Here is a 23253-nt window from a genome sequence, read left to right as displayed (position 1 = left end):
GATTTCAAATGAGGTATCTTGCTTAGCATTTGACATTCTGATTGTATACAGCTGAGTCGTAATAACTGGAACGTGCAATAACAAAAGAAAAGGTCTCCTATTTAGAATTTTTATTTATTTATTTTATTTGTTTATACCTTGCTTCCTTCTAAACGGTTTACAGAATATCCCTTATATCCACAATGGCTTAATATTTTATATCAGTTGGCAAAGGGTACTGTATCACTTAGAATGTGCCTCACTTATGTAGTTTACTCCTGTTACTGACATTCTTCTAATTAGATCTGGGGTGGGAACTTCTGTCGTATGCTTCTATCCTATCTGGCCTGCAGGCTTCTCCCTCTTAGTCCCTGGAAACAGCCGATGGTGGCAAGAGCTCTGTTCTGCTTCTGCCACTTGTCTCAAGAAAGCTAATGTGGAATTTTTGATATTTAATTACTCATTTTTTCTAAGTCTGAGTTCAAGGTGTACAGATATAATTGATAGGTCCTTGCCCAAGAGGGCTTATAACCAGGAAATTTAAATCCTGTTTCTGACACTTGATACACCTTGTAATTGTGGGCAAGCAACCCCATTAGCCACTGCCTCAGGCTCAATTTAGATTTAGCTCGTACTTTTTCAGTAGTGGTTCAAGGCAAGTTATATTCAAGTACACTATACATATTACCTCCATCCTCAAAGAGTTTACAATCTACTTTTGTACCTGAGGCAATAGAAGGTTAAGTGACCTGCTCAAGATCACAAGCAGCAGCAGAGAGATTTGAACCTGGCTGCTATGGTTGTCAACCCACTGCTCTAACCACTAGACTATGCCTCCAGTTTTGCTATTTGTTCTGTGCTTCCCTGTTCCCTTCACCCTCCATCAGAATAGCTGATGAGGATGTGAACTCTGCTCTGCCTTTGCTGAATGCTTTGCTTATTCTCTCCCAGCTACTGGAAAGAGTTTACTCTGACTTGCACAAATTGGGGAGGGGTGTTGATGGAGATTCCAATGATAGCAGTCAAAAAGCTGAATGGAACCAGTGCTCTAAGGATATGGTTTATTATGCATAATATACCTACTACATTTCCAGTATAGAACAAAGTAGTTTACAAACAAATAAAAAAGGAAAACTGAAAGGATCGCCATCAATAATGATAGGAGAGAAAAGAGTAAAAGATATAGTACAGTCACCACCAAGAAAGAAGGAGGCACTCAAGTTATAATTCGTTCAGGTTAGGTGCATCCAGGATAAAAGGACAGGCTGCTCCTGGTCCCATCATCGAAGGCCTCCCAAAAGAGAGAGTTTTTTAAAGCCACCTTGAATTTCTGATATAAAAGTTCAAGATGAAAGTCAGAGGGGAGAGCATTCCAAAGTGAGGGGGTGGTACAGTTGGAGGCTCTGTTTCTGGTAGAATCAAGTCTTTCATGATGGACTTATGGGATGTGGCATCAGTGATCATTAATGGATTGTAGAACTCTAGTTGGGGCATAGAGAGTGATACATGAAAAAAGATAAGGGTAAAACACCTGTAGGTGGAGTTTTGTGAACTAGGGTAATAATCTTGTATATAATGTAGTAATGGACAGGAACCAAGTGATGTTGAATAAATAATGGAGTAATACGATCAAACTTGCTAGCATGTGAGAAGAGTTTGATTGCTGTATTCTGGAAGTTCTTCAAAATAATGTATGTTGAAGACCTGAGTAATTGACATTATAGTAATGTAAGTGAGACAGCAGAGCAGTGTAGAGTAAAGCCATTTGTGAATGCAACCATTAAATAGTGGAAAAGAGTAAGATAGGATCATCAAGTCTTCCTGTAACCCATAAGGCAACAGATTTAAGACCAGGCAATTTTTACAGAGTCAATAAAAGATTACATCAAGTCCAGATTGTAACTGAGAAAGATTGGGTACAAGAGAGTCAATATAATGAATCAGGAGAATATTTTCAGTGTAATAAAATGCCATGAGCCCTAGGTCTTGGAAGAGAGTTGTCAGCGGGTGAATGAATATGTTAAAAAGAAGGGGGGCCTAGACTGAACCTCACATTTTAGAGGGTAGATTAGGAGGTTGAAGCAGAAGTTGAACTACTAATGTTCTTTCTTTGAGAAATGAGGAAAACCATTGAAGTACCTGACCAGACAAATATAACTCTCTCAAGCAAGAGAGTAGCAAAGAGTTACCAACCAGGTTAAACACGGTAGATAGATCCAGTGAAACGAGTAGGGCAACTTTACCGCTATCCAATGTGCGATAAAAGTTACTTAGAAATCCAGTCAGTATAGTTTCTGACAAAACCTGGTTGTTGGGGATGTACGATGTTGATATCATCAACAAACTGAAGCAGTTATTGAAAGACCACACATTCTTCAAGTTTGGAGATAAGTAGGTTGGAAACCAGACAATAACTGGAGGGCAGTGTTGGATCTGACTAAGATTTTTTAAGGATCGGGTGAACATGGGGGGTCAGAGGGCCTGTCAGCTGCTGTTTGTTTCTGGCTTTCCTCTTTTAACTGTTGGGAGTTGCACTGGTGCAAATGTAGTGAGAAGAGAAAGGTAACTGGTATTGGCTGTGGGCCTGGAGGGGACACTGGTGATGTATGAGAGGCTGGAGTAAAGGGAAAAGAAAAAGATAAAAGCAAAAAATAAAAACCCCAACAACCTGAAGCAAAATGTTACTAGAAAAAAACAAGGCAAACCTGAAGTGGCTCATAGTTGCTGATGCAAAGGTTACCTACCTGATATAGGCAAAAAACAGTTTACAAAGTGATCTAACTGGCAAACTAAGGAATTGCCACCACAGAGCTGCTAAATATAATGCATTTAGTTTTTCTGTAGGCAGTTGTCACGGTCGTGCCCAGGTTTCAGGCTCTCAGTCATCTCGCCCCCTGATGGCCAGTTCTGGTGGCTGCATTGGATTGTTTATGTGCTGTTGCCCATTCCAGGCTTCAGCCCAGTCCAGTCCGGATCTTCTGGCCTGCCAGACTTGCTTGTCTTGTTTGAGCCTGCACAGCACCCGTAGCTGCCTGGTGATTGCTGCAGTGAATTTCAGCTGCTGCTGGGCTTATTAGCCATTTGGAAACTCTCTGCTTTGCCTTTGCATCGCCTAAGGCCCTGGTTTGTTGGTGCTTGTTGCACTTCTGCCTAGCTTGGTTTTTATGCTAGTTCCTTGTCTGATGCCCCAATCTATCCACCCTATCAGATTAACTGTTCACTCGTCCTCTAGATTGTACACTTCTCTTTAGATTGTTCTCTTGTCTTTTAGATTGTAAGCTCTTTGAGCAGGGACTGGCCTTCTATGTTTAAATTGTACAGCGCTGCGTAACCCTAGTAGCGCTTTAGAAATGTCAGTTAGTAGTAGTAGTAGCAATGCTAGTTAGTCTGTGTGTAGTTTAGCTTAGGGTTATTGTTTGTTTCCTAGACTTGTTCCCTGTTTGTCTTTTTGTGTTTAGTTTCTGTTTGTCTGTGTTTCTTGTTCAGTGGCTGCCTGGCAGCTTTCAGTTCTGTCTCGTGTTTGTCAGTGTTTGTTCCCTGTTTTAGTGGCTGCTTGCAGCTTCCAGTTCCTACCCTGTCCTGTAAGTCCTGTCGGCCACCTGCAGCCAGGGGCTCAACTCCTGGGGAAGGGTGGCTAGTGCAGGTGAAGTCTTGCCGTTCCTATCTGAGGTCTGTCTGGTTCCTCATGTGGAGTGGTTTTGCCTACCACTGCCGCTCCTTGGCAGTGGCCCAAGGGCTCACAAATCTAGTTCCTGCTTTGGAAAACGTGACAGCAGTATTGCAAGTAAAGGGCTAGATTTACAAAAAGGGCTATTATTTTACTACGCACTAACATGCATCAATGCATGTATGTTACCACAGGTACACTAATAACACATGTTAACTGCATTAGTTCATGCTTACATAGTATTCTCTGTATTTATTCCATGCCCTCATCAACACTTGGGATAATAAGTCTCAGCCACAATAAATAAATAAATAAATAAATAAATAAATAAATAAATAAATAAATAAATAAAGTGATGATAGAAAGAATTAACGAGTAACAACTGAGCCTTTTTGGTAAGGTCACTTTCCTCTTTTTCATTTTTTTGTTTTTGGGTTTAAATGTCCCCTTGCCATCCTTTTGTTGGATGTCCAGTCGGCCTGGCCTTTCCATGTAGTGGGGGAAATGACAAGTCAAAAGGCTCCCCATTCTGTTCAGTGCCTTGTCACACAGCAGATGTATTTCCAAGCAGTAGGTTCCTAGCGGACAAAGGTTTTTGCTGTTATTTGACATTATTATTGCAATGAAAGACCACTTCAGGCATTCAGAAGCCTGAAAGAGCACTTTGAACCTCAGAAGCTTTTTGGAACTGCTTTTGAGTGCAATGCTCATATCTGTGAGCTCAGAAGCAGTAGCAGACAGTATGGTGGAGCCATAGAGGAGGGAAATAAATGTCAATGGCCTTCTGAGTCACAGCTGTCAAATTTCTCCCTGAATCTCTCCCTTGTAGATCCTTACTGGTACAGAAGATGTGGAGGGGCATTTTTGAAAGGGACGTCCACGTTTCGATTTGGACGTCCTTACAAAACATCCTGATCCAGGGGCGGGGAAACCCATATTTTTGAAACAAGATGGACATCCATCTTTCGTTTTGAAAATACTGTCAAGGACATCCAAATCCTTAAATTTGGTCGTCCTTAGAGATGGACGTCCCTAGACATAGACGTTTCTGATTTTCAGCTATTTTCGAAACCAAAGACGTCCATGTCAGAAACAACCAAATGCAGGCCATTTGGTCAGGGACGTCCTTGTTTTTTTCCATTATGGGTCAAGGATGTCCAAGTGTTAGGCTTGCCCAAGTCCAGCCTTTGCTACGCCTCCGACATGCCCCCTTGAACTTTGGCCGTCCCTGTGACGGAGTGCAGTTGGAGACGTCCAAAATCGGCTTTCGATTATACCGATTTGGACGTTTCTGAGAGAAGGACGTCCATCTTCCAATTTATGTCGAAAGATGGGTGTCCTTCTCTTTCGAAAATAAGCCCAGTGGGGTTTCAAACTTGCAGTCATGTTGGTTTTTGTTGGTATCCTGTAACTCTGTATTCTGTTTTGACCTTCCTAGCTTTAATATAGTAGGTCTCTCACGTCATCCCTCTGCTTTCACAAGCAAGCCCCTATGGCGGGAGCTTGCACATGTTAGCAAATAAACACCAAGTCCTAGCAGATCTCTCTATATAAAACACACCTCCAACGTTCTAATGAAGCCGGAGCCAGAAGCCTGAAACCAGAAGATGTAGTTGTGTAGATTGCTTTTTGCCCATGAGTGTCTGCCCCGCCCTAGTGTCACAACGTGATGACGTCGAGGGCGGAGCACTGACACTCACCGAATCGCATCGCTCACCCGTCGCTACGCAACAATACGTAACATCACACGCTTCACGGACCTCTGAGAACGACGGCTATGAAAAAAGTAAGGAGTATCAGCAGCTGCTGGAAGTCGGAGGGAGGCGGGGAGGACCCTGGAAATCGGAGGGAGGGGGGACCCTGGAACTGCGAGGGAGGGAGGGAGGGAGAGAGGAAGAGGGGGGACCATGGAACTTGGAGGGAGGGAAGGGGGGACCCTGCTCTGGAACTTGGAGGGAGGGATGGGGGCACTGGAACTTGGAGGGAGGGGGGGACCCTGGAACTTGGAGGGAGGGAGGGGGAACACTGGAGGGAGGGAGGGAGGGGGGACCCTGGAACTTGGATGGAAGGGGGACCCTGGAACTTGGAGGGAGGGGAGACCTTGGAACTGGGAGAGAGGGGACAACCCTGGAACTCGGACGGAGGGAGGCAGGGAGGGGGGACACGGCCCTGCAACTCGGAGGGAGGGAGGGAACAGCCCTGCAACTCGGAGGGAGGGAGGGAGGGAGGGTGAGAACACATTTAGCCTAACAATCCCTTTCAAAACATTCATTACAGAAAGGCTATACCTTGCTAGCACCCGTTTCATTGGTTTCAGAAACGGGCCTTTTATCCTAGTATTACATAATATCCATTTATCAATTTCTCACCGTGGGCATAACCAAAGGTGGGCCTGGGTGGATTTAGGCCCACCCAATTTGGCTCAGATCAACCCAGTATCATTGCACCATTGCTGTAGCTGGCAGGAATCCACAAGCCTTCCATCTGAAGACATTTTCCGAAGGTTCCCATGACTCCTTTCAGCGAACTTGGTAGTTGGCGGCAGTGTTCTTGAGCCGCTGACACAAGCATCCCACACATAAGAACTGAGCATGTGCAGGGTGCTGGCATTAGCTATTCAGGAATGCTGAGAGGTGTTTGGGGGGCATTCGGAGGTTGTCTTCAGCTGGAGATCCCCACCAGCTAAGGCAGTGGTTCCCATAAACCTGGCTCTGGAAACACCCCAGCCACTCAGGTTTTCAGGCTATCTACAATGAATATTCATGAGATAGATTTGCATACAGTGGAGGCAGTGCATGCAAATCTCCCTCATAAATATTCATTGTGGATGTCCTGAAAACCTGACTGGTTGGGGTGCCTCCAGGGCCAGATTTGGGAACCACTGAGCTAAGGCATATACATTTAAATTTGAGGTGGGGGGTGTGTGGAGAAAAAAATGCATAATTTTCTCTTCACTCCAAAATTTGGAGCCTGGCCATGCCACTGCTTATCACTAAATAGCGTGGATAGTGAGCACACTGTTGAACTTAAGCTTCTGAACCCTTTATTTGTATATGATGCTCCTTTATTTGCTTAAGTGGGTTCACATTTCTTAGGACCACTTTACCATGTCCACAAGACCTGATCACATAGCGTGCTACTTCTAGCATGTACAGCAGAGCCTTGCTGTACTTATTGAAATGTATTGCACAGGTCAGAAATATTTTCAGTATAAAGCATAGGTTGTCTAGTAGGAAAAGGGTCATCCAGGTCAGAACATTCACAGTTTGCAGTGTGTAGACATTTGCAGGATGTTCACAATATGCTGGACACAGTGCCTTTGGTAAAATAGCTCTATGGTCATGGGAAAAACACAGTGACACCTGCAGTGGGAACAGCCATTTGGGCTCGTGTAAATGTCAACACTTTCAGCAGTAAGTGGCAGTTTGTGCAATCTGCACATAAGTGCTAATAAGGGGCAGATTTTACAAAACTGCACACCCAAGGAGAAGCTGGTTTCAAATGCCAGAGGAAAGCACAGTTCTCTCCTCAATCACTCTTCCAAACCGCTGTCCCTAATGAGTTGTTTACTAACTGTTAATTGTATTATATTTTATTTTAAATCTAATTCTTTTATTTTTTGTTAACCCTTTAGATCTTTGCATGTTATATAAATATAGTAATAATAATAATAAGAGCATAACACTTATGCATGTTTGGGATCCAGTATAAATACTACCTGGGAACCTTTTTAGAGATATACAACTATTGTCATTTCAAAATAGTAAATACACATATACTTTTCAGGTCCTCCCAAACCATGCTCAGAACACGCAGCCTTTAAAACTGTGTTTGTGTAAGTAGTGGCTTTTCTAAACTTGCTGCTTATACATCTGTGGCCATTTGCAGGTGTAAATCGGATTTTGCAAGTGCAAATTGTGCCTAAGCGGGTCATTTTCAAAGCACTTAGACTTACAAAGTTCTGTAGGTTACTATGGAACTTTGTAAGTCTAAGGGGCTCTTTTACTGAGCGGCGATAAACCCAACGCAGGCTTACCACTCGCTTTTCCAGGACTACCACTGGCCCAACTTGGCCACCAGCGGTACTTCTGGGTCGAGTGCATGCCTTACTGCAAAGCCATTTTGGTTTTGGGGCTTTTTACCCACTGTGGTAAAAAGAGCCCTGGAGCGTGGGAAAAACAGACTCCGCCCCTACTACAGGGCCCTTTTTCCTGCAGCTTGGGAAAAGGACCCCTTTGAAAATATGTCTTCTAGAATGACCTCCATACTAAGATATCGTGCATTAATTTTCTATGTATTTCCTGTTAGGAATATATAAAGTTTACATATTATCATAATATGACTATATTCAACCAATATACCTGTCTGGAAAAATGATGGGTTTGACATTCAGTAGGACCTATCCAGGTAGGAAAAGCTCATACCCAATAAGGCCTGCTCACTGGATCCATATCTGGATTTTCAGCAGCATTATTTGGATAATGCCACTGAAAATCTAGACAGACCACATCAGGCGTCCAGGACAGAGCTAATGCAGAACAGGGAGTTACCTGGTTAGTGGCAATATTCAGTTTACTAACTGAGAAACTATATGGATAAAGTTAGGACCTTTGAAAGGGCTGTTCTAACTTTATCCAGGTAGTTATCTGTGGATTGGTCTGAATATCGCCAGTATCCAAATAGGTGCCAGTGGTTGCTCTATACCAGAATATTCAGTGTCTGTATCTGTGTACAGCCTAGCTCTGAATATCCAAATATAAAAAAGGCACAGTGGTCAGCATTTACAAACAGACTGAATATTACACCAATGTCTTTAGATTGAGTCCATCATTAAAATTTTCTTAAACATAAAAAGTCCATCGAACTGTGGGGGGAGGGGGGATGGGACCCACCCACTTTGGGGACCCCACCCACTTTGAGCTCAGGCTCCCCTCAAACCTGCACTGCACCCATTAAAGGGCTGATGGGGATGCCAAATCCCCACCAGCCAAAGAAATTGCCTGCCAAATCACTCCCCTCCTCCTCATGCTGCTGCAATAACCCAGAAGTTGGCGGGGTGCTTCCAGCTGTCAACTCTAGGACCCCCCCGAGCATGCTTAGTTCTTGCATAATCTGAGCATGCACAAAGAGTCTTGGAGACATCCCATTGACTTTCGTGTTACTGCAGTAGCATAAGGAGGAGGAAAGCAGGTCGGCAATGAAATTCTTTGGCTGATGGGGTTTCAATATCCCTGCCAGCAAAGGTTTTTTTTTTTAATGCACCGGAGAGGGGGGGAATATATTTCTCTCTCAGTCCACCTCTGGACACCCCCCCCCCCCCAACTCAGAGGGCTAGCTATGCCCCTGCATACAACTAGATTAATCTGGCTTTTTTTTTAGTGATGTTGATGTATTTTATGGGTTAGTTTCATGGCAACATAAAAAAGGGAAGATGTTTATAATGAATGATTGCCTGATTTTTTTTTAATTAATTATTTGTGCTTACTATCTTTTTCAGGAATGCACTCCGGAGAACCTGGAATTAAAAAAGAAATTATTTGCTCAGTTGGATCTTCTGGCCAGTGAAAGAGCTGTAATTGGCAGCTCCACATCCTGCCTTTCACCTACCAAGTTGTTCACTGGACTTAAGCATGTTAAACAATGCATTGTGGCCCATCCTGTAAGCACTCCAATGATTTGGGAACAATTTATTTGATAAATTTTATGTTTGATCTTAATAGTGCTAATATAAGTGACTGATAGAAGCTGAAAGAAAACTGCTTTAAGGGTATTGTGGTTATTCATGTAAGATACCAATGCCTTTTGTAATACAGCCTTGCATAAACACCTTAATTTGCCAGGTATATCAAAGCAAGTTTAAGCTTCCTTATGGAAAGTTCTGAATGATATGGAGCAAGTTACTTTGCTTCAACAGGTTGACAGAAATATTTCAAGAGATTAATATTCTAGCTGATTCAGGAATCTGAAGGTAGAGAAGATGTGTTTTGTATGCATAATTAAACATTCACCATATTATTGACCACAGCTTGTTCTCTCCCTCTTTCAGTGCACCTAGCCTGTGCATGCTTTCATATGTAATCTTTCCTCCTGCATTGTATAAATGTAAGGGGATTATGGAAATCAAGCGTGGAAAATTAAATAGCTTACTACTTCTTACAGTTTCGAAATGTGTTTCTGCAGTCTTTGTTCTTCTGGTCTTTGAGTTCCTCTGGTTTCTTAACTTCTATGTGCATTAGCTTTTATAAACTATTAATTATTGCCTTCATAGAGGGTTAATTTTATGACAGAATGCCTATAGGAGAAGTCCAAAAAGGCGCCTATATTTAAGTCTGTTTTATAAGGGAAGCATAATCGCCTATGTGTCTTTTTAAAACAGGTTCTCAGAACCAGCCTCATTAGTATGTACAGTGGGGGAAATAAGTATTTGATCCCTTGCTGATTTTGTAAGTTTGCCCACTGACAAAGACATGAGCAGCCCATAATTGAAGGGTAGGTTATTGATAACAGTGAGAGATAGCACATCACAAATTAAATCCGGAAAATCACATTGTGGAAAGTATATGAATTTATTTGCATTCTGCAGAGGGAAATAAGTATTTGATCCCCCACCAACCAGTAAGAGATCTGGCCCCTACAGACCAGGTAGATGCTCCAAATCAACTCGTTACCTGCATGACAGACAGCTGTTGGCAATGGTCACCTGTATGAAAGACACCTGTCCACAGACTCAGTGAATCAGTCAGACTCTAACCTCTACAAAATGGCCAAGAGCAAGGAGCTGTCTAAGGATGTCAGGGACAAGATCATACACCTGCACAAGGCTGGAATGGGCTACAAAACCATCAGTAAGACGCTGGGCGAGAAGGAGACAACTGTTGGTGCCATAGTAAAAAAATGGAAGAAGTACAAAATGACTGTCAATCGACAAAGATCTGGGGCTCCACGCAAAATCTCACCTCGTGGGGTATCCTTGATCATGAGGAAGGTTAGAAATCAGCCTACAACTACAAGGGGGGAACTTGTCAATGATCTCAAGGCAGCTGGGACCACTGTCACCACGAAAACCATTGGTAACACATTACGACATAACAGATTGCAATCCTGCAGTGCCCGCAAGGTCCCCCTGCTCCGGAAGGCACATGTGACGGCCCGTCTGAAGTTTGCCAGTGAACACCTGGATGATGCCGAGAGTGATTGGGAGAAGGTGCTGTGGTCAGATGAGACAAAAATTGAGCTCTTTGGCATGAACTCAACTCGCCGTGTTTGGAGGAAGAGAAATGCTGCCTATGACCCAAAGAACACCGTCCTCACTGTCAAGCATGGAGGTGGAAATGTTATGTTTTGGGGGTGTTTCTCTGCTAAGGGCACAGGACTACTTCACCGCATCAATGGGAGAATGGATGGGGCCATGTACCGTACAATTCTGAGTGACAACCTCCTTCCCTCCGCCAGGGCCTTAAAAATGGGTCGTGGCTGGGTCTTCCAGCACGACAATGACCCAAAACATACAGCCAAGGCAACAAAGGAGTGGCTCAGGAAGAAGCACATTAGGGTCATGGAGTGGCCTAGCCAGTCACCAGACCTTAATCCCATTGAAAACTTATGGAGGGAGCTGAAGCTGCGAGTTGCCAAGCGACAGCCCAGAACTCTTAATGATTTAGAGATGATCTGCAAAGAGGAGTGGACCAAAATTCCTCCTGACATGTGTGCAAACCTCATCATCAACTACAGAAGACGTCTGACCGCTGTGCTTGCCAACAAGGGTTTTGCCACCAAGTATTAGGTCTTGTTTGCCAGAGGGATTAAATACTTATTTCCCTCTGCAGAATGCAAATAAATTCATATACTTTACACAATGTGATTTTCCGGATTTAATTTGTGATGTGCTATCTCTCACTGTTACCAATAACCTACCCTTCAATTATGGGCTGCTCATGTCTTTGTCAGTGGGCAAACTTACAAAATCAGCAAGGGATCAAATACTTATTTCCCCCACTGTAAATACTCACACACAAATGTACACCTGCTCTGAAAAAGGTACAGTGAGTGAGCATAGGCCCCATTGAAAGTGCCATTAAAATTGTTAATTCCTCTCTTATGGAAAGGCAGCTGCCAGCAACACAGTGAAGAGCTGTGGTGCGCCCCCTACTGAAGAAGAGCTTCCTTGACCAGGACAAGCTTGAAAATACCAACCAGTCTTTAACATTCCTTTCTTGGCAAAACTTGTAGAATGGACAGTCTGCATTCAACTCTGCAACTGGTTAATTGAAAGTAATTGGCTAGTCCCATGTCAATCTTGCTTCAGTATAGGTGTTGCTACGGGGTGGCAAGTTCCACCCCCAAAAATTGCCTTGCCACCCCAACTCAAATCAGCGCTTCCTCCAATCCCCCAGCACCTCTCCTTTCTCTCTCTTTGCCCCTTACTCCAACTCATATTGGGCGGTATCATTTTTACAAGCAGAGATGCGTGAGACTATTTTCCTGCATATGACGCTACTAATTCAACTGCTCCCACCCCTCTGAAGGTTACATCAGAGGGGCGGGAGCAGCTGATCTTGTGGCGGCATGTGCAGTAAAATGATCGAGCACATCTTTTCTTGTAGAAATGATATGTCCCGACCCAGAAAACAGTAACAGGGTGAGCTGGAAGAAGAGGGGAAGAGAGAAAGGAGAGGTGATGGATGGATGGGATGAGGGGGAATAGAGGGAGAGACAGAACAATGCTGGATAAAGAAAAACACACGAGAGAGTGATAAGAGAACAAGAGAGAGATGGGGTAATGCTTAATAGGGGACAGAGAAAGAGTTAGAGTGAGAGATGGAGGTAATGCTAGATGGGGTGAAATGAGACAGAGAGAGAGAGAATAATGCTGAAAGAGGAGAAGTGAGACAGAGGGAGGGTAATGCTGGATAGGGGAGAAGAAAGAGAGAGAGAGAAGGGGTAATAAATGGAGGAGAAGGGACAGAGAGAGAGATGGACTAATGCTGGCTGGGGTAAAGTGAGACAGAGAGGGAATAATGCTGATTGGGGAGAAGTGAGACAGAAAAGGAGAGGAGATAATGCAGGATGGAGGAGAAGAGATACACACACACGCACACAGAAAGAGAGAGTTGGGGTAATGCTGGATGGGGGGAAGAGACGGAAAGATGGGGTAATGCTGGATGGGGAGAAGAGAGAGAGAGATGGGGTAATTCTAGATAGGAGAGAGGGACACAGAGAAGAGAGATGGGGCTAATACTGGACAGGATGAAATGAGACAGAGAAAGAGATGCGGTGGATGGGGGGAAGTGAGACAGAGAGGGAGATGGGGTAATGCTGGATGGGGAGAAGAGAAAGAGAGAGAGGGTAATACTGGATGGGGGAGAAGACACTGAGGAATAAGAGGAAAGGAATGAGAGGACCTGGGTAGAGTGAAAGATATAGAAAGCTTTAGGTAGATACAGTGAATAAAAGGAGATTGAAGACTTCATAGTCAAAGTGAATGAAATTTGAATGGACAAAGAGACAGAAAAATAGAAGAAAGCTGAAAGGAAAAGATCAGTGTTAGAGATGGATATAGTGGATATAAAATGAAGACAGGCAGAGAGAGAAGAAAAATAAACAGGAGACCCTGGAAAGAGAGATAAGAGAAGACAGGAAAGCAGTAACCAGAGACTGAGACCTACATGACTGGAAAAAAAAATAAATGACCAGATAACAAAGGTAGAAAAAATTTTTATTTTTAATTTGTGGTGAAGTGTGGTAGCAATGTTAGTCCACTTTAAAAGTTAATAAATTAAAATAAAATGAAAAACAGAAAATAAGGTGATATCTTTTCATTGGACTAGATACATTCTTTAGCTAGCACTTTCAGAGGCCAAAACCTCCTTCCTCAGGTCAGGAACCATGTTTTTAATGCTTTGTTTTATATTTGTTTGTTAATTTGGAATGTATCAGTTTCTTAAAGTTATATCTGTTTCTTTATTTTGCACAGTACAAGATGACATGCATCACTATTTCTCTTTCTCTGGTGTTGCACTACTGTATATGCAGTCTGATTTCTTGGGGAGTCAGTTTAATTTTTGTATACATATTTCTATTCTTAGTTTGTGGTTTCTTATTCTATAGGTGGTGAGGGGTGTATATGTGTTCTGTTTGTTTGATAAAGGTATTGATTGTCCTTGTAGGATCAATATGTATTAATCCGGTTTATTTAGTTTTCCTAATAGTGTATTGATGTTCTACTGCCCACTGCAATATGTAGTGTACTGCCTTTTTTTAGGTAGGCCCTTGTTGTATAACTTCTGGAAGTTAGTGTATCATGGTAATGTAGAATGTTTTATAGTTCTTGAGTGAGTTTTGTAGGGTTTTGTATTGATTCACAATATGTCTTGTAATGGATTTTGGATTTGGATTTAGCTCACACCTTTCTTAGTGCCATGTCCCCTACCTCAACGCAAGCGGCATCCTTGGGCTGCGCAGGGTCCCGTCGACACGCACACTTGACTGGCACTGCCTGAGCTATGTGTGTGTAGTCCTCTCTGGGTTTGTTCAGAGAGTGGTGGTTGCAGGCTTCTTAATTGCTTTGCTTCCATTCACCTGTTTCTGTTCTCTCTCTCTGCCTGGCTTCCAGGCTCCTTGATTGCTTTGCTTCCACCCACCTGGGTCTGCTCTTCCTCTGCCTGGCTTCCCTTGCTTCTCTCCTATTGGTCTTCCGGTTCCTCCTTCCCCTGCTCTTGTCCTATGGCTGTGCCCCTTCTCCCTGCTGATGTCAGATGCCAGCACATTATCAGCTGAGCTCTCCCTAGACTCCGGGCTTTGGCTTCTACTTTGGTAGGTGTTTCTAACTCTGTAGTCTGCTTCTTATCTACTGGTCCCTCGTTGCTGACTTTGCCTGTACCTGGATTACCCTTCTGCCTGCCGCCTGCTTACTGACTTTCGCCTGTACCTGGATTACTCTCTTGCCTGCTGCCTGCCTACTGACTTGCCTGTACCTGGATTACTTTCTTGCCTGCCGCCTGCCTGACTGCCACTTGTACCTGGATTACTCTCTTGACCTGCTGCCTGCGTGGCCGATACATTCATCACCCCGCTTCCAGCTCTGCCCCGTAAGTCCTGCAGGCAGCCCGCACCTAGGGGCTCAACCTCTAGGGAATGGCAGTCAGCTCAGGTGAAACCCGGGGTTGTCCAGCCGCCAAGTAGAACCTGGTCCAAGTACCGGGCTCAGCAGCACTCTACTTGGTACAAGAACTCGCAAATCTGACAGTAAGCCGAAGCCATGAGTTTACCAGACAAACCTGACCTGTCTGAGTTGGCCCAGGTTCTTCAGCAGCAACAGGCCCAGCTAAACCGTATGTCCGGAGTCCTACAGGAGGTGAGGTGTGTTCCAAGATGTCAACCCTTCAATCCCAACAACAGCCTCCTGTTGCGTCATCTGGATCCGTGTTACCTACTCCTGGGTTGCGGCTTCTTGAGCCTCCCCGGTTCGACGGCACCCCTTCTGTTTGCCAAGGGTTCCTCAACTAATGTGTTATGCTGTTTGAAATGCAACCAGCAGCCTTTTCTACGGATAGACTCAAGATAACCTATATCATCTCTGTACTCTCCGAATCTGCCTTGGCTTGGGCCTCTCCTCTCTGGGAGCAACGGGACCCTTTACTCACTGATCTTGAAAAATTTATTTGCCGCTTCCGGTTAGTTTTCGATGTGCTAGGATGGCCCTCCTCTGCAGCTGCAGAACTTCTACGAGTTCAACAAGGCAATTGTTCTGTTGGTGCTTATGCCGTTCGCTTTCGAACCCTAGCTTCAGAGGTAAGATGGAACCAAGAAGCCCTTACGGCCATTTTTTGGCAAGGACTCAACGACCGGATCAGAGATGAACTGGCCGGCTGGGAACTTCCAAATGCTTTGGATGCTCTGATCCCCTCTGCGTCCATATCGACATACAGTTTCAAGAAAGGTCACTGGAATGCTCTTCTCAGTGCCGCTCTCAGAGACCATCTCCCCAGATGCCGTGCCCTTCTCCCAAAGGTACGGCAAGCTCTGCTTCTGGTCCCTGAAGAGCCAATGGTTATCGGATGGCATTGCCTCTCTGAGAAGGAGAGGGCTCACCGTTGGGATAATCAACTTTGCCTCTACTGTGGGCAGGCCGGCCACTTCCTAAGATATTGTCTGAATAAACCGGGAAATGCCATGATCCAGGGTCACTGAAGGGGGTGGCCCTGGGTCGTTTTTCACCTCTTCCGGATAATCTTGTCTCCATCCCAATTTCACTGCGCTGGAAGGAACTCAGTATTAACACTGTGGCTTTGATAGATTCAGAAGCAGGAGGAAATTTTATTGACGCTGGTCTCCTGAACCAACTAGGAACTCCTTCAATTCTTTGCAAACCTACACTACAAGTGACCTCCATTCAAGGTTTAACTCTTCCGTACTCCATCACTCACATTGTCCAGCCCTTGCAGATGCAAGTGGGAATTTTGCATAAGGAGGAAATTCAATTTCTGGTGCTTCCCTGGGCCATTCATCCCGTTATTTTGGGCCTACCCTGGTTACGACTACCTAGGTCTGAACGAAATAACCATCAAGAATCTGTATCCGCTTCCCCTCAATCCAGATCTTTTCGACCATCTGCAAGGAGCATCTATCTTCACCAAGTTTGATCTCCAAGGGGCATACAACCTAGTCCGAATTCGCCATGGGGATGAATGGAAGACCGCTTTTAATACCCATGAGAGACATTTTGAGTATTTAGTTATGCCGTTTGGCCTTTGCAACGCACCTGCGGTGTTTCAGGAATTCATCGGTTTTATTTTTCAAGATCTTCTGTACTCCTCGGTCATAGTTTACTTGGATGACATCCTGGTTTTCTCTACTTCTGTTAAGGACCATGTCCATCATGTGTGTATGGTCCTGCCGTACCTCCGGAGCCACCGCCTATTCGCCAAGCTGGAGAAATGCTCGTTTCATCAACAGTCTATCCCATTTTTGGGATATATCGTCTCCTCGAATGGCCTCCAAATGGACCCTGCTAAACTCCGAGCCATCCGAGATTGGCCCGTGCCCCAGGGTCACCGGGCCTTGCAACGATTTTTGGGCTTTGCTAACTACTACCGGCAGTTCATCAATTGATATTCCATCATCACTGCCCCTCTCATCGCATTGACGAGGAAGGGGGCAGATGTAAAGAACTGGACACTGGAAGCCCTAGACGCCTTCACTGCCCTTAAACGAGCTTTTCTGTCTGCCCCAGTACTCTGAAGTCCTGATGTTAAAAGACCGTTCGTTATGGAGGTTGATGCCTCTTCCCTTGGGGCAGGGGCTCTTCTTTCTCAAGCCTCAGAGTCTGGCAAACGTCACCCCTGTTTTTTCTTCTCTAAAACATTTTCTCCAGCCGAACAAAATGATACCGTCGGAGACCGGGAACTGTTGGCCCTTAAATTGGCTTTTCAAGAATGGCACTACCTCCTGGAAGGTGCTTTGCACCCCATCACGGTAATCACAGATCACAAGAATCTCCTATACCTTCAGGAAGCCAAAAGGTTGAACCCAAGGCAGGCACGCTGGTCATTATTCTTTGCCCATTTTAACTTCTGCCTGGTGTTCCGACCAGCTGAGAAAAATACGCAAGCTGATGCCCTATCCAGGGCCTTCAACCCTTCTGAAGAACCCGAAGAGTGTTACCCCATGCTCAATCCTGCCTGCATTGCCTTCACAACCTTGGTCTCGCCCAAATCTATGAAAACTTCTGTGCCACCTCAATCCATGAAGAAAGTCCTCAAGTGGGGACACACCTTCACTTTTGCGGTCACCCTGGTTTCCGTAAGACTTTTCATTTAATATCTCAGTATTATTGGTGGCCTTGCATGGCTCAAGATATCTTACATTTTGTTTCTACTTGTCCCACTTGCGCCCGGAATAAGTTCCCTCCTGGCAAGCCGTGAAGACTCCTGCAGCCTTTACCAGTTCCGCAACTCCCATGGCAGGAAATATTAATGGATTTTGTTACTGAACTCCCTGAATCCCAAGGGCACACAGTTATTTGGGTAGTGGTGGACCGATTATCCAGGATGGCCCATTTTATCCCCATGAAATATTAGAGATCTTCTTCACATAATAATAATTAACGCCGATATTTAAAAAAAGGTTCCAGAGGGGATCCGTGAAATTATAGACCGGTGAGTCTGACGTCAGTGCTGGGCAAAAAGGTAGGGATTATTATAAAGAACAAAATTACAAAGAATATTCAAAAGCATGGATTAGTGAGACAAAGCCAACATGGTTTAGGGAAGAGAAATCTTGCCTCACCAATCTATTACATTTCTTTGAAGAGGAGGACAAACATGTGGATAAAGGTGAGCCGATTGATATTGTGTATTTGGATTTTCAAAAGGCGTTTGACAAAGTACTTCATGAAAGACTCCAGAAAAAATCGGAGAGTCATGGGATATGAGGTAGTGTCCTATTGTGGATTAAGAACTGGTTAAAGGATAGAAAACAGAGAGTGGGGTTAAATGGTCAGTATTCTCAATGGAGAAGGGTAGATAATGGGGTTCCCCACGGGTCTGTGCTGGGACCGCTGCTTTTTAACATATTTATAAATGATCTAGAGATGGGAGTAACTAGTGAGGTAATTAAATTTGCTGATGACACATTTATTCAAAGTTGTTAAATTGCAAGAGGATTGTGAAAAATTACAAGAGGACATTATGAGACTGGGAGACTAGGAGTCTAAATGGCAGATGACGTTTAATGTGAGCAAGTGCAAAGTGATACATGTGGGAAAGAGGAACCCGAACTATAGCTACATAATGCAAGATTCCACGTTAGGAGTCTCTGACCAAGAAAGGGATCTCGGCGTCGTTGTTGATGATACGTTGAAACCCTCTGCTCAGTGTGTGGCGGCGGCTAAGAAAACAAATAGAATGTTAGGTATTATTAAGAAAGGAATGGAAAACAAAAGTGAGGATGTTATAATGCCCTTGTATCGGTCTATGGTGTGACCAAACCCTGAATATTGTGTTCAATTCTGGTCACCGCATCTCAAAAAAGATATAGTGGAATTAGAAAAGGTACAGAGAAGGGCGACGAAAATAATAAAGGGAATGGGATGACTTCCCTATGAGGAAAGGCTGAAGTGGCTAGGGCTCTTCAGCTTGGAGAAAAGACGGCTGAGGGGAAATATGATAGAGGTCTATAAAATAATGAGTGGAGTGGAACGGGTAGACGTGAATCGTTTGTTTACTCTTTCCAAAAATACTAGGACTAGGGGGCATGTGATGAAGCTACAAAGTAGTAAATTTAATACGAATCAGAGAAAATGTTTCTTCACTCAACGTGTAATTAAACTCTGGAATTCGTTGCCAGAGAATGTGGTAAAGGCGGTTAGCTTAGCAGGGTTTTTAAAAGGTCTGGACAGCTTCCTAAAGGAAAAGTCCATAGACCATTATTAAATTGACTTGGGGAAAATCCACTGCTTATTTCTGGGATAAACAGCATAAAATATATTGAATTTTTCGGGATCTTGCCAGGTATTTGTGTCCTGGATTGGCCACTGTTGGAAACAGAATGCTTGGCATGTTTGGCAATACTTATGTACTTATGTACTTAACTTAGCTTTGTCGGCTCAGGGGCAACAGTCCGACACACCGCATGTTTCACAAAAAGCTGTTTCAAGGACAACCAAAAGAAAACAGTGAATCCTTTCATATCTGTTTCAAAAATGTCATACATCTGCAATTGTTTTATAATAATTCTTCTTGATGATCTGCACAGAATATCACTCTTACAAGGCTGGCAAAAAACAGGCATCAGTGGCACCGTATTTTCATGGTTCAAATCCTATTTGTCAGACAGACATCAGTCAGTTCTGTTCAACAACAGCACATCATTATCTTGGGCACTGAACTGTGGGTTGCCACAGGGATCCATATTGTCTCTCATTTTATTTAATATCTACCTCAAGCCTCTTGTTGAACTGCTACGGTCGATGGTGTATGTTGTGCTGATGGTGTGCAACTACTTATACCCATTGAACCAGATCTACCTCCAGCCTTGAGTAAACTGACTGCCTGTCTAATTGCAGCTCAGGAATGGGCAAACATCAACAAACTGTGCCTGAACCCAAGCAAAACGGAGATTCTTTGGGTACCTAACACAAGTGGACAAATACCTAACTTCAAAATACCTTTTGGAAAGTATGAACTCCCCCTAAAATCACAGGTCAGGAATCTTGGGATACTGCTAGACTCATCACTTACTCTGATCCCACAAATTCAAACAACCTTTAACCACTGTCTCTATCACCTGCAGAAGCTACGAAATCTCTCTTCATATATTGAGAAGAGTCTGACCACAATGATCCATGCCATGATAACATCATGACTAGACTTCTGTAATACCATGTGCACTGATCAAACCAAAAAGAGTTTGCATCAGCTCTAACTAATTCGGAATGATGCAGCACGACTGGTAGAAGGCTGCAAGCAACATTACCACTTTATACCCTTCCTGCAAAAACTGCACTGCTACCAGTATCTTACAGGTTTAAATTTAAAACTCTGTGTTTGATTTTCAAGGTTCTCAGACAAAATGGACCAGAGTACTTAAAGAATAAGTTAGCCCTTTACACACCTTTGAGAACTTTAAAGTCCTCTCAAGGAGCATCACTATCTGTACTCTCGTCAAAAGAAATTGGGACGACTTCCCTATCCTGGAGAAAGGCGGCTGAGGGGAGATATGAGAGAGGTTTATAAAATAATGAGTGGAATGGAACAGGTCGATGTGGAGCATCTGTTTACTTTCCAAAAATACTAGGACAAGGGGGCATGCGATGAAGCTGCAGTGTGGTAAATTTAAAACGAATCGGAGGAAATTTTTCTTCACTCAACGAGTAGTTGAACTCTGGAATTCGCTGCCGGAAAAGGTGGTTAAGGCGGTTAACTTAGCGGACTTCAAAAAAGGGTTGGATGGCTTCCTGGAGGAAAAAGTCATAGAATGTTATTGAATGGACGAGGGAATAATACAGTATTTCTAGGATGGGCGGGTCAAATTGCTTGTTCTTTTGGCTGCTGTCAGTGACAGGGTGCTGGGCTCGATGGACCCTTGGTCTGTCCCAGCATAGCAATGCTTATGTACTTATGTTCTTAAATTGTACAATGTCTTTATTGATGTGAATATAGTAAGAGACTGAAGAAGTTGCTGAAGCATTACCTTAATTATTTGCATTTCTTTTTTATTCCCTAGGTGAACCCACCTTACTATGTGCCACTGGTTGAACTGGTTCCTCATCCAAAGACAGACCCTGCCACAGTTGAGAAAACATATGCTCTGATGAAAGAAATTGGACAGTCCCCTGTCAAGCTGATGAGAGAGATTGATGGCTTTGCTCTAAATCGGCTGCAGTATGCAATAATTAGTGAGGCATGGCGGCTAGTACAGGTATCTTACAATATGTATGCAATCTTTTTTTTTTTCAGTTTATTTTCAGAAATGGTAAATATTTCATGAAACATATCAGTGAAGATGGCAATTGGGTTATGCTTTCAGTCCTTCTGGACTGGAAATCTGATTATGCAGGTTTCAATGTACAGTAAATTATGTGTATGCTTATGAATATTTTGACAATTAGGAGCCCTTTTACTACAAAGTGTTAAGAAATGGGCTTAGCACGTTTTAACGTGGGACTTTCCCGTGCACTAAGCCCATTTTTAACATGGCTCAAAAATAGGTTTTTTTTTTCTTTTTGCAGGCACACGCTAATTTTTCCATTAGTGTGCAAGACCTGTAAAAATATTAATGCACAGCGCTTAGTGCCCCCTGTATAGGAGGCGCTAAGTGTTCCTACGTTAAGTCTGCGTTATCCAGTTGGTTCACGCTAATGCAAATGCACTAGCTGGGTAATGCATCCATGCCCATTAGCTGAGATTGGGTGGCAGAACCGGTGGTGGGAGGCGGGGCTGGTGATTGGGAGGCGGGGCTAGTGCTGGGCAGACTTCTACGGTCTGTGCCCTGAAAAAGACAGATACAAATCAAGGTAAGGTATACACAAAAAGTAGCACATATGAGTTTATCTTGTTGGGCAGACTGGATGGACCGTGCAGGTCTTTTTCTGCCGTCATCTACTATGTTACTATGTAATTAACACACACCGACAGGTAAATTGTTTCAAAATGTTTAAACTCATTTTCTAATAATCATTTCTTGCTGTATTAAATGCGCGTTAGTGCTTAACATGGTTTAGTAAAAGGGCCTCTTAGTAAATGAGGAATGGTCATTGGGGACATTAATAATTGGGCTGCCCTTACAATCTAAGCCTCTAGATGATGGAATAATATATCTAAAGTTGTCCTAAAATTAAAGGGCATTGTGTTGAATTTCAGATGGTTACAGAAAATTAATCAAAATACTATGGAGTCAATTTAAAAACGTAAGTGTATGTGGCCAGTATACACATAAAAATGGCAATTTTAGAAAAGGAAAGTACAGGTATATTTTCTCTTCTAAAATCCGTGCTTATATGATAAGTCAACAGTGACAAGCAATAATTAACGTTCTTCAAAATTACTTAAGCAAAAGGTTATTAAAAATATAGCAGTGCAACCACCATTCCAACAATCCAGTGGGATACCTTTGTATCACCATAGGGTAATGGTTAAAAAACACTGTCTCCAGTCCACTATTTTATACAGAGCATGTCTGTTGAGAACCCAAACTCAGCATGTCCATTTCAAAACACAACCAATGCATAAACAACTCATCATGCACCCTCCATTTTCCATATGCAAGCACTTGGAATACAAAAGCAGGATACTGGGATAGATGACCGTTGGTCTGACCCAGTATGGCTATTCTTGTTTTCCTATGAATAACCTTCCCCTTGCCCTCAGATCTGAATCTTCTTTAAAATAATTTAAGGCTGATTTAAAGACTCTTCTTTTTTCCAGGGTGTTCTCTCAGTGAACTAGTGGGAGCATGGGACCCAAGTACAGTTGGATAGATATTGTGTATGTTTAATTTTTAGTATGACTGTTTTCTGTTGTTAAATTTTATGGTGTTCCTTTCTGATTTTAATTTGCTTTTTGACTTTTATTGTAAATCGCTTTGACTTACTCGCTAAAAAAAGCAAGTCATCAAATAAACATAAACATACAAATTGCCAGGGAAAAATAGCAAACTGTCTTTTTATTGTGACAATTATTTGTCAACAAGTAGGATGAATCAACTTACATAGGCAGGGTGATGTCATCTGACAGAGTCAACAGGGCTAGCTCTCTCATTCCTCAGAAAAATCTAGGTTTTTCTGAACATGCATGGAATTGCCTTAGGCGGTCTTTTACTAAGCCGTGGTATCATTTTTAGCTCGTTGTAGAAATCAGCTGGTGCTAAACAGCGAGATGCCCATTATATTCCTGCTGATTTTTACCGCGAGCTAAAAACACTTCCACTGCTTAGTAAAAGACCTCTTTAGTTCCCTCGGTCTATTTTCATCTGAGCTTTTGTACAGACATGTTTTTTTGCTCTTGCTAGGAAATTTTTTTCTTGCCACTGAAGAGATTGTCTAGCCTCATTCTGTTTCTCTTTTTCTTTCCTCTGAATTGCCTTGATTTCCTCAATTACATTTAAAAAAG

At 43.3% G+C, this 23253-nt stretch overlaps 1 protein-coding gene across 1 annotated transcript in view; it reads left to right on the top strand.

Moving 5' to 3' along the window:
• CRYL1 (crystallin lambda 1) overlaps positions 1–23253 on the top strand; it is a 201838-nt gene that overhangs the window by 123894 nt on the left and 54691 nt on the right. Inside the window, exons 4-5 of the mRNA XM_030200287.1 lie at positions 9144–9305; positions 20870–21064. Coding sequence (XP_030056147.1) covers positions 9144–9305; positions 20870–21064 — 357 coding nt within the window. The remainder of the gene's footprint in view (positions 1–9143; positions 9306–20869; positions 21065–23253) is intronic.

This window comes from Microcaecilia unicolor, chromosome 4 (genome assembly GCF_901765095.1).
Source record: "Microcaecilia unicolor chromosome 4, aMicUni1.1, whole genome shotgun sequence".
NCBI lineage: Eukaryota > Metazoa > Chordata > Amphibia > Gymnophiona > Siphonopidae > Microcaecilia > Microcaecilia unicolor.
The sequence above is the reverse complement of the archived record's forward strand: the minus strand, read 5'-3'. Positions and strand labels throughout refer to the sequence as shown.